The sequence below is a fragment of the Triticum dicoccoides genome, chromosome 1A (assembly GCF_002162155.2).
Source record: "Triticum dicoccoides isolate Atlit2015 ecotype Zavitan chromosome 1A, WEW_v2.0, whole genome shotgun sequence".
Lineage (NCBI taxonomy): Eukaryota > Viridiplantae > Streptophyta > Magnoliopsida > Poales > Poaceae > Triticum > Triticum dicoccoides.
The window spans coordinates 17,396,674-17,407,440 of NC_041380.1; the positions used below are offsets into that span (position 1 = coordinate 17,396,674).

At 46.2% G+C, this 10,767-nt stretch overlaps 1 protein-coding gene across 1 annotated transcript; it reads right to left on the reverse strand.

Annotated features, from left to right (window-relative positions):
- Positions 1-1,584: 1,584 nt before the first annotated feature.
- Positions 1,585-10,471, reverse strand: LOC119350092 (probable LRR receptor-like protein kinase At1g51890). The gene is made up of 11 exons (XM_037618094.1): positions 10,393-10,471; positions 9,194-10,267; positions 8,949-9,087; positions 3,886-3,957; positions 3,701-3,772; positions 3,439-3,519; positions 3,212-3,370; positions 2,838-3,090; positions 2,621-2,747; positions 2,416-2,475; positions 1,585-2,261 (listed from the first exon to the last, which is right to left on the reverse strand). The coding sequence occupies exons 1-11, from the start codon at positions 10,469-10,471 to the stop codon at positions 1,585-1,587; spliced, it is 2,793 nt and encodes a 930-aa protein (XP_037473991.1).
- Between the last annotated feature and the right edge of the window lie 296 nt (positions 10,472-10,767).

Genomic DNA, 10,767 nt, shown 5'->3' on the forward strand with positions numbered 1-10,767 from the left:
TTGGAAGCTCAGGTCGTAGTGGTGGTTTACGCATTTATTGGAAGGAGATGGGTCTTGAGCTTAGAAACTTCTCCAAATACCATGGTGATATGGAAGTGAAAAAGAGAGGTAAGGACCCATGGCAGCTCACGTGCTGGTATGGCGAAGCAAACACTAGCATGTGGTGTAAAACTTGGGGTATGATGCGTGCTTTGAAAGCTGAGTGTGATCTCCCCTTGCTTTGTATTTGAGATTTTAACGAGGTTCTCCGTCAAGAAGAGAAATTTGGACCAAATCTACGAGATATGTCACAAATCGCTCTGTTTCACAAAGCCGTCAATGTTTTTGTGCTTCGTGATATTGGGTACAAAGGCTTGGAGACCTTTGAGAGGCGTATACAAGGGAGGGCATTACTGTCGGGTTCGGTCGGATCGCGCATTGGCTACAGCCGATTGGTCCAACTTCTTCCCTTTCACTGCACTACATCATTTGCATGTGGCCAAGTCAGACCATTGCCCGACTTTGTTGACAAACCAAGCAGCAGCTTCGGACCAGAGATCAAATAATCCTAATTTTGTTCGTTATGAGATGATGTGGGAAAGGCATGAAGAGTTTCTACCGCTGCTTGAGCAAGTTTGGCGCAGGGGCAAAGCTGACATGGTAGGGGAGATCACTAACAAACTATGAGCCACGGCCGGTGCAATCATGGCCTGGGGATCAACATCGTTTGGGGCCGTGCGGCACGAACAAAGGAAGCTCCGCAAGCGACTTGGAGAGCTGCGTACTCACCCAGTTCATTTTGGGTCGTCTTATGAGGAGATAAAGGTTGAAGAACGCATCACTGAGCTCTGCTTCCATGAAGAGGTGATGTGATGGTAGCGATCACTGATCCGGTGGTTGGCAGAAGGAGATAGAAATACTCTTTATTTTCAACAAAAAGCCTCCAACAGCTGGAAGAAAGCCTCCAACCACCGAAATTAAAAACACTCTTTTCCTCTATTGCAAAATAGGTACAATCCACTATCTATTTTTCTTAGCCATGCAGCTATGCCACATCAGCAAGCCATACATAAAAGTTATAAGTTGCATTTTTCATTACTATATACATGCAACACTGTCATGCCTCATCATTAGTTCATGCATGTAAAGCATTAGTTTATTTTTTGCACTAAGAATTGTGACACTTAGAGCATACCTATACAATTGACCAGTCACTCTTTTTTGGGTAAATGGCACTCTTTTAACCGCGATCAATTTTTTTCATCATTATACATCATTTTTTGTATGCTTCATATATTTTTAATGTTATTAAAGTGTAAATTGAGGATACTGTTGCATTGTATTTTCATTAGTTTTAGTGGCTTATGTATCACATAAGTATGCATTTTTAACAAGATTACCTCAACAATGCATAGGGTATCATCTAGTTATACAAATACATGGACTTTGATGCCTTACTTTAAAAACAAATACAATTGCATGCAACTTATCTGAAAAATATCCACTTGCACTTACTTTAATCAGTAAATTACAACATGATTAACAATCTTACAAGGCATTCAAGAAAGTAGCAATCATATAAATGGTTTTAGACGAAGACGTCTTTCAACGTGCAGCAGGAGCTAGACCGAGGCCCACTGTTGGCATCCTCAATTCCGTCCCAAATGCAGCATTCTTGCTCACATCAGTGGATTGCCCACTGCCATAAGCATTATAATTCCAGCTCGAGTAATCATTGTTGCCACCGCCAGTGCTGAAGTCACGGGTGCGACCCTCCTCAAGCTCCAAGCACTCCTGTAGTTGCACCACAACATCAGCAATGGTGGGCCGCTGCACTGATTCCTGTGCGGTGCATTTGAGTGCGATCTCCGCCACCTTCCAAACGACATTGATATTGTAACCGCCATGCATTCGTGTGTCCACCACACCCTCCATGTTGCCTCTCGCTAGCCGCTGTCGCACCCAATGAATAATGTTCATGGGTTCTGGCTCCGAGAGGATGGCCGGCTTCCCGGTGACCAGCTCTAGCAATACCACACCAAAGCTGTACACATCGCTCTTGGTTGTGGGTTGCACCGTCGCCTGGTATTCTGGATCAACATATCCGGGTGTACCAACAATTGTATTTGTTGAAATGTAGTTTCCATTGTGGTGATCAAACGCCTTGGACAGGCCAAAATCTGCGATCTTGGCCTCTAGTCGAGCATTCAATAAGATGTTGGTGGCCTTGACATCCCTATGTATAAGAGGCGGGTTGCACCCCTTGTGCAGATACTCTAACCCTACACATCAAAAGACCAGCCAACCATAAGATTCTGGAAACAGAGATGTGTTTCCGACAACATAAAGTGCCTCCAAAAATTTCATAGGCTAGAATAGTGTTCTCTTCTATTGTAAAAAGAAAGAAACAACAATAGAATGCATTTGAGCATGAACCTTGTGCAGATTCAAGTGCAATCCGAAGCCTCTGCCTCCAACGTAAACTTCGCTCGCTTCCTGCAAATACAATAGTTCAGATGAGGATGACTTTCGTATATCAAGGGTTAAAAGGGAACATCTAAGAGCTCTTTTTTTATATGCTATATTTTTTCCTGGGAGTCAAAAGCTACTTTTTATTGTTTGTCGGAATTGGTATTCATACCAGCAATGTGCTCTTGCAGGGTTCCTTGTGACATGTACTCATACACAAGAGCCATATACTCCCCATCCTTGCAGTAACCAATCATAGTCACAAGATTCTTGTGATGAATCCGGGTTAGAATTTGAGCCTGCACAAGCACAACAAATTTTCACATGCGAATCATAAATTTTTGCGGAGAGTTGAAGACATGTGTTGTCACAGGATGGTCCCAATGTACCTCTGTGAGGAACTCCTTGACACCTTGTTTGGAGGAATGGGACCGCAACTTCACCACCACTTGAGTACCGTCCTCCAGGAAGCCATCATAGACGCGGCCAAACCCTCCTTGGCCAAGCACCCGCTCGAAGCCATTGGTTATCATCTCGAGTTCCCTGTATGTGAACCGGCGGTTCTCGACTAGCCGCAGCGAATCACTAGCACCACCATGGCTCGTTGACATTTCCTCCTCGTTCTGTGGCTTTATCATGGTCCTATTGTTCATTGATCCTTCATGTATAACACATGCAATTGATGAATTAATGTACCAACAAGACATTATTGTGCGCTAGATGGATCATGATGGAAAAGGCCCCACTCTCACCTTGATGCTGCTTTCGTCGTCTTTGAAAGAAAAAAACTAGGACGACCACAGATACTATCACCAGAATGACAAGTAAGGGGAGAATAACGTAGATTGCCAGTTTGCTCTTCGTTTTGGCAGCAAGCTGACATGAATTGTCACCAATACAAAGGTTTGGATTGTTGCCATGTCTAAGAAATTAATGATCAAGTTAGTTAATGAATATGCCTTACGAAATTTATGAAGTATGTATGCATACCTTAGATTCAGGGAGCCATCTTGAATTCTTTTGAGAAGTCCAGAGGGAATCGATCCATTGAGCTGGTTGCCAGACAAATCTCTGGAGGAAACAAATTAATCACGCTACATATATATATATATATGATAACTCAAATAGTTGGGTAAAAATTTATTAATTATAATGTATGTGTCATGTGTAGTGCCTGAGCTGTAATTTAGTGTGCCTGCATATGGATCAAGATATCATTATCTAGCCAGTGCTAACTTGTTGCCGGACTTACATATCTGTCAACGATTGTAATTGTGAAAGGGCATCTGGAATAGCGCCCGTCAAGTTATTGTTTGACAAATTCCTGCAAGATATGGAAAGATGATCTTTAGTTTCTTAAGAGTTATTATTGTTGCTGAAACCTATAATAAAATATAAGCCAAATAAATAAGGAACTTCGGAATTAGTAATTAGTACAAGTATTGGAGGGCCTTGAGATTTGCAAAAGAAGACGATATATCACCATTCAGGCTGCTGGAGGACAGATTTCTACAAAAAAAAAAAGACATGTATATACCAAGGATCAGTCCGCTATCCGTAGTAAAATAAATACCCTTTTGGTCTCTCAACCATTTGGCAATTATAGATTTGTTCCTTAAACTTCGTAACCAGACATCTTGGACTGGAGGCCTAAAAAGTTTAATCTAGGCAATTTTGGTTCTAGCCTCAGCTAAAGTGGCAAGACTGACAACACGTTGGTGGTTCTGCACAGGAAAGCAGCCGATCACAAAACATAGGATAAATAAAACATAAATGTTGTGGAAATTTTAATTAAAATGTGGAACTGTGAAACTGGAATTTCTAAAAAAGTAGCAAACACAATATAAGTATCATGACGATATAAGGCATTCTGTGTAGCTCACAAATATCTTTTATGAACATAATGAAAATTCAAAAAAATGCATCACTAATTTATTTATCAGTTTTTGAGATCCTAAGAAAACAGAAAACACATACCTGTTTATCCTTTAAAAAAATCTTTAATTTCTAAATCATGCTGAAACAAATCTGCTTTTGTTATGTTAACATATAATCACCTTTTCTGAGAAATATGTTTCTCAAGTTTTTTTATTTTTTATTTAATGACTAGGCTGCCATGTATCTGATCATATATAAGCTTTGACCGGGTCATCCGGCGCTGGTCCAGGACCCATTATATTTTTTCTATTTGAAAAGCTTAGGGTCCAAGAAGTATGCATGATATGGAAGTTGAGAGATTAATTTTGTAAACAGTGACAGCTAGTAGCTGAGAGACCAAATATTGTTTTTTATCTACATAATTAAATTTATTGGAGATTTAACCGTGTGTCTGATTTTATTGCTGATAATGGTGCTTGGATGAATGAACGGATAGAGGGTTTTTTTTGGCCTATGGATGTGATAAAAATTCTTCAGATTAGAACATCCCCTCGTCACCGGGATGATTTTTTTGGCTTGGCACCCGGAGTGCTTATCGGTTGGCAACAGCACAACATAATGTCGGGTTTGCGGACAGAGCGTCTAGCTCGCAGCTGGATGGAGAACGGCCATTGTGGAAGGTTATTTGGCAAACTATAGTGCCACAGAAGATGAAGATACTTGTGTGGAAAGTAGTGTCCGGAGCATTGGCGACGACTGAACAAACAGTACCGGCACCTTACCACACGAGCGACATGCCCCGTGTGCAGCTAGGAAGATGAAAGGGCACACCATGCCCTTGTTGCATGCATGCATGCAAGCACCTTGTGGGACACGATTGGGTCTGTGTGGCCGATTCCGCGCAAGGAGGAGGTGATCGATATGGGCAGCGACTTGCTACTGTTACTTCTAGCTGGCGGTTCAAAGATAGTTTGAAGTATGATCATCATGTTATTATGGCGAATATGGAAGCTCCACTGGGATATAACGCAGGGGAAGGAGGGCGTTCCGATTCAAGTGTCGGTCGACTTCCTGGTTAGCTAGATGAGATCGATAATTGCTGCTCAAAAGTCCTCAACGGAAGATATGTTAAAAGGAAAAATGGTAGTAGAAGATTCTTGGGACAGGTAAGGTCTATTTGTACGCCTCAAGTGTTACCACGGCCTGCACCTCCATGCAATACGGTGGCACTCCGGTGAAACTCCATCACAGCCCCGATGGAGCTCCAACGTAGCACCAACGATGTCCGGCAAAGCTCTATTGCAACTCTGGCGAAGCTCCATTGCAACGCCGGCTATGCTTCCGACGTCCCGACGAAGCTCCATTGCAGTGCCGGCTATGCTTCCGGTGTCCCGGCATTGCTCTAGTGCAACACCGGCGGTGCTCCAAACAGCTTTAAAGCAACATCGTCGGAGTTGCAGCGCCCGTCGTCGGCCACTCTCCACAGTCACCTTCGCAGCGCGGCGCACTCCATTGCAGCTCAGGGAGCCACACGCGGTGCTCAAATCGTACCTCTGATTGCCATGCGCAAATGCTCCCTGTCGCAACAACAGCTTCGACGGCCATGGCCGGGGGTGGTCGCGGGTCGAAACTTCTGTTAATTCATGGCAGCGTAGTCATCACAGCGGCAGCAGTGCCCCCTGAGCAGCAGCAACAACCCCGTCATCAGGGGATGAGAGGGGCGGGAAGAGAAGGGAGACTCTGAGGGCAGAGGAGAGGAAGGGCGACCATTGGCAGTGGGCAACAGAAGAGAGAGGGACGAGTGTGAGGAAGACGACACAATGGGCATAGAAAATACGTTGTTGTGGGCTTCCCTACGTTGGATAAGGCCGGGTTGAGGAGCATCACATGGGGCTCAGCGGACGCATGTCGCTTGCTCGACGCGGCTTATGTCTCGCTTTTCTCATTCGGTTCAGAGCAAGTATAATAAGATGATGTGGGCGGGTTGTAAGACTTAAAATAATATATTGTTGCTGAGTCGGCAGAGAGAGAAGAGGAGAGAGAAGAGAAACGGACTACTAAGGCTGGTCGTAATGGGAGTATCATAAGCGGTATCATGCATGCCAACTAGACTTTTTGGATGATGTGACACATAATTAAATAAAGAAAAAAAGAATGTAGTATCATATTATGATACCATATCATATTAAATGGTGTACTACTTTGTGTCATTCATGGCAATTAATAAGGTAACCTAAAATACTGATCTATAATACTATGCATTATCAAAATAGTATCATACACTAGTATCATATACATGATACTAGTATTTGTTACTCCCCATTACAATCAGCCTAACTAACAGACGGCTGTAGCACGCGCTTCTTTGTGAGAGAGGAAGATGAGCCATTTATCAATGAAGCAGTACTTATTTGCATCTGACTATTATACTTGCTGGCTATAAGGTTGACTATAGATAATGTGGTAACATCTTATAGCCAACTACCGGCTATATTATTAACCATGCTCTTAAAACAAACATTTTCCAAAGTAAATAGGGAAACAATTTGAGCCACGGTCGTCTCCCACAACGCACGTGCCATCATGGGCACATGCAACACCTGTCTTCTCTATCCTTATCTCTTTCTTTCGCATATCGCTTATTCACCTTTTTCCTACGTACCGGCTGCCATGGAGGTCTTGCGCGAGCTCCATCATCTCCCTCTTCTTTCTCACATCTCCCACAATGCCGTGCGCCGGTGACCACCAGGCACCTCGTCAATTCGAGCCGTGCACCTCTACCCCCCGCGCTGTGACGGTCGCAAGCAGCCATTGCGGGGAGCCTCGCGCTGACTGCTAACCATCGCACGGGGATGGGGCGCTGGTGCTGCGTCCAAGCCACCACCGACTAGGGATGCGGTGCTATGACTGGCTAACTGGTAGCTACTACCAGCCTCACCGGGAGCTGTGGCCGTGGTATGCCGGATCTGCCACCGGCGGTGTCTCATGCTGCGACGTGCCGCACCGGAAGTTGCGACCGGCAGCGCGCCGTGCTAGGATGGTGACCACGGGTTGCTACAATGGCGACATATGGGATGCTCCAACCAAGCTGGAGGGATGCCGGAACTGGTGCCTGCGATGGCAGTTGCTACAACCAGTTATAGTGATGGTGCGACCTGAGAGGCTGACGATGACGATTTTGCTGCAACCATCATTGAATTTTGCTCCGACCGGCGACGGCCTTTGCTACAACCATTCATGTCGTTATTGTGAATCACGACGGCGAGGATGATGATTTTGCTGCAACCGTCGTCGACTTTTGCTACGACCAACAATTGCTACAACCAGCGAGGAGTGTGCATGCCATGGAGGGGCGAAGACGTTTGCGACGAGCAGCAGTGTGAGCGCGGTGGGTTTGCCGGAGATGCGGCAACCGACGGGGCAATCAACTGCAAGTGGCGAGGCAACCCTAGGCAACTATTTTTTCCTGCGCGCGAGCCGTCGCGAGGAAAGAGATGTGTGGAGTTTCTTTTTTCCTGTTTTCCTCACTGAGGGGGGAGATTTGACCGAGCCTGTCGATCTGGAGCATATGCGAAGCCACAATCGGATGGTTTGGCAGTTGTCCGATCTGTCACCGCGCCGGTCAACCGGCTCCTAGCGACACCCAGGAATACAATTTGAGCTGGACAACCAGCCTAGCCATGCGTCACCTCCCACGATGTCCTTACCATCATGGGGCCCACACACCACCTGTCCTCTCTATCCTTAATTACCATCATGGACCCCCGACGGCGGCAGCAATGATTTTACTGCAACAGTCATCGGCTTTTGCTACATGGCGTTGTTGCAACCCCCCATGGCAGTGACGATGATTTTGCTGTAACCATCATCTGCTTTTTCTATGACCATCAATGGAAATTGCTACAACGAACGAGGAATGCGCACTATGGAGGGACGAAGACATCTGCAATGAGCGGTAGTGCGAGCGGGTGAGCTTGCATGAGATGCTGCTAACACCGGGGCAATCTACAGTGATTAGTGAGGCGACACTGGGGGGCAGCTTTTTCCTGCACACGAGATGTCGCAAGGAAGAACTATGGGTACAATAAAAGAGCTCAAGAAATATTACGAAGACGATGGAATTCAAGATAACTCATAAATATATTGTACAAAATCATGAAAAATGAAAATGACAAAAATGTTTCCAATTTTTTATGAGTTTTCTTGAATTTCCAATAATATTTAAAACTCACAAGCGTTTTTCTTAGAATTCCTTTAATTCCACTATCTTGCTCGAAACCTTTTTTTATTTCTATTTTCTTTACATTATCACAGTGTTTGAGAAAGATGGTTGCTAAAGTTTTTACTTATCTGTTTAATGTAATGACTAGGCTGTCACGTTTCTGAATCAACGTACATATCATTGTTGATCATAAGCTTTGACCGGGTCAGTATGTTTGTCCAATTTGAAAAGTTAGGGCTGAAGAAGTATATGCATGATACTTAAGTTATGGGATTATTATTTTTAAACAGTGACAAATAGTAGTCGAGGGGGCAAATATTGTTTTTTATGTAGGTAATTAGGACTGTGTATTTCGTCATGGAATATAAGTCATTAGGTGTGGGCCAGATGAACTTCTTACATGCTTGTGATCCTTGGAGGGCTGGCAGTGGCATAGCTGCAGTTCAGACTATCCCACGTCATAGTCTTGGGAAAGCACGGATCACCCATCCAGTTCTTCTGCACCTTGTACCTGGCCTTGATTGCCATGGCAGCCGATGCTACACGCATGTTTGCAGTAGTTAATCACATCGCAGTATCGCACCCACTATTTCAGTAGCACAAGGTACTAGATAGATAAATACTCGGGTTAATTAAATTGATTACCATCCTGGGATTCTGTACCAACGTTGGTGGTGGTGATGACAGAAAACACCTCGTAGGCGTTGATGATGGGCGGCAGCGTGGAATTGGCTGTGGCCTTGATGGTGAAGAGGTAGCTGCTCTCGCGCGGCCGGTAGGTAAAGCTACTGTGGACATACCCTCTTTTTAGATAGCCTGGTGGCGTGTAGCCCGGGAACCAGTTTTGGTCGTTGTTGAGACTGATGTTGAAATGGCGCAAGGCGTTCCCGGCGAGGACCTGCAGCTCGACGAAGTGCAAGACGGCGAGGTACCCTGGCGACGGATTGTTGGGCTGGGGCTCCGCTTTCCAGCCGAACCTGATGCTCCCAGAGTCGTTCAGCGGCATGATCGCTGTCTGCAGCACCGCCATGGGCGCCTCGAAGTAGTCGCCATCGAGGCTGTCCACCCTCTCGGTCGTGGACATCTCCTTCCAGACTGTGGGGCGGGACCAAGTGTCCCATATCCGGTCGTATGGATCATCGGGGAACCTGATGATTGTTTCGTTTATCGCGCCAAAGTTTTGCCTGGTCAGCAAGAACAGGCCCAGCTCCGCCGTTGCCTGTGGGTAGAGCGACATCTTCAGCGGCCTCAGCTCCAGCCCAGAGATGAAGGGCGTCCCGCCGCCGGTGTTCACCAGGCACACCTGCACCAAGTCGTGTGGCACAACTACGATGGCCTCCACCTCCGCCGTGTTATCCTGGTCCGAGTCCGACCCCCACCACGACATGTTCACCACCGTCCAGAAGTTGACGCCGATGTAGAGGTCGAACGACGCTGGTGGCTTGTTAAGGCCATCGTAGTTGCCATAGAGAAACGTGGCGCGGAAGAGGTACTTAAGGCCGGACACTAGGGATCGTAGCGTGTAGCAGTTGCGCGCACCATCGGGGAAACTCCGCAGGCTGCGGACGTTCCTGGAGCGCCACGGCCGGTAGTACTCCGCCGAGATGTCGTAAGGCGTGCCGGTGTCGGTGAGGCCGGCGTCCGAGACGTATAACAGGTTCGTCTCGTCGTCGACATAGCTCTCCTCTCCCATTAGCCCGCAGTCTATGCTGATGAAACCTACACACATGGATATGCAATCTAAAATGAGGCATGCACGATTACACGAGAAACTAATAACAAAATTAAGATTTTTTTCTGTTTTTTTTCGGCCGGCGACGAAGGGCAGAGGGAGAGAGAGAGACCTCTGCTATTAGGCTGGGAGCTAGCTTGGAGTACGCTGCCGCCGAGGAAGAGAATCAGCAGCCACCAGCGGGGCGCCATTGTTCTACTAGCGCGTTGATTGCATGCAAGCTGCTAATGGAGAAGCGTAGTCATAATATATAGAACGCGCTAAGGAAACTACGTACATGCCTACCAATTAAGCATATATTATTTGCAAACCCAAGGATCAAGTGGAGGGGGTTGGGACCCATGATTTGGCAGTGGGGGCCTGTTCGGATGTCCATCTGCTCCCTGAAATTTCGGAATCTGTGGAGCACCCATTTGCCCGCTCTGCGATTTTTAACTGGAGCTCCGCCCGCTCCGGGAGTGGCCTCGTGGAGCGGAGCGTCTCCGAA

Excerpts from the sequence above, each read along its gene's own strand:
- LOC119350092 (XM_037618094.1), bottom strand. The coding sequence starts at position 10,471 with ATGGCGCCCCGCTGGTGGCTGCTGATTCTCTTCCTCGGCGGCAGCGTA. Across the intron at positions 3,773-3,885 it reads CTCAAGGCCCTCCAATACTT|GAATTTGTCAAACAATAACT; the intron begins GTACTAATTACT and ends CATATCTTGCAG. Across the intron at positions 3,091-3,211 it reads TTCTTTCAAAGACGACGAAA|GACCATGATAAAGCCACAGA; the intron begins GCAGCATCAAGG and ends AATGAACAATAG.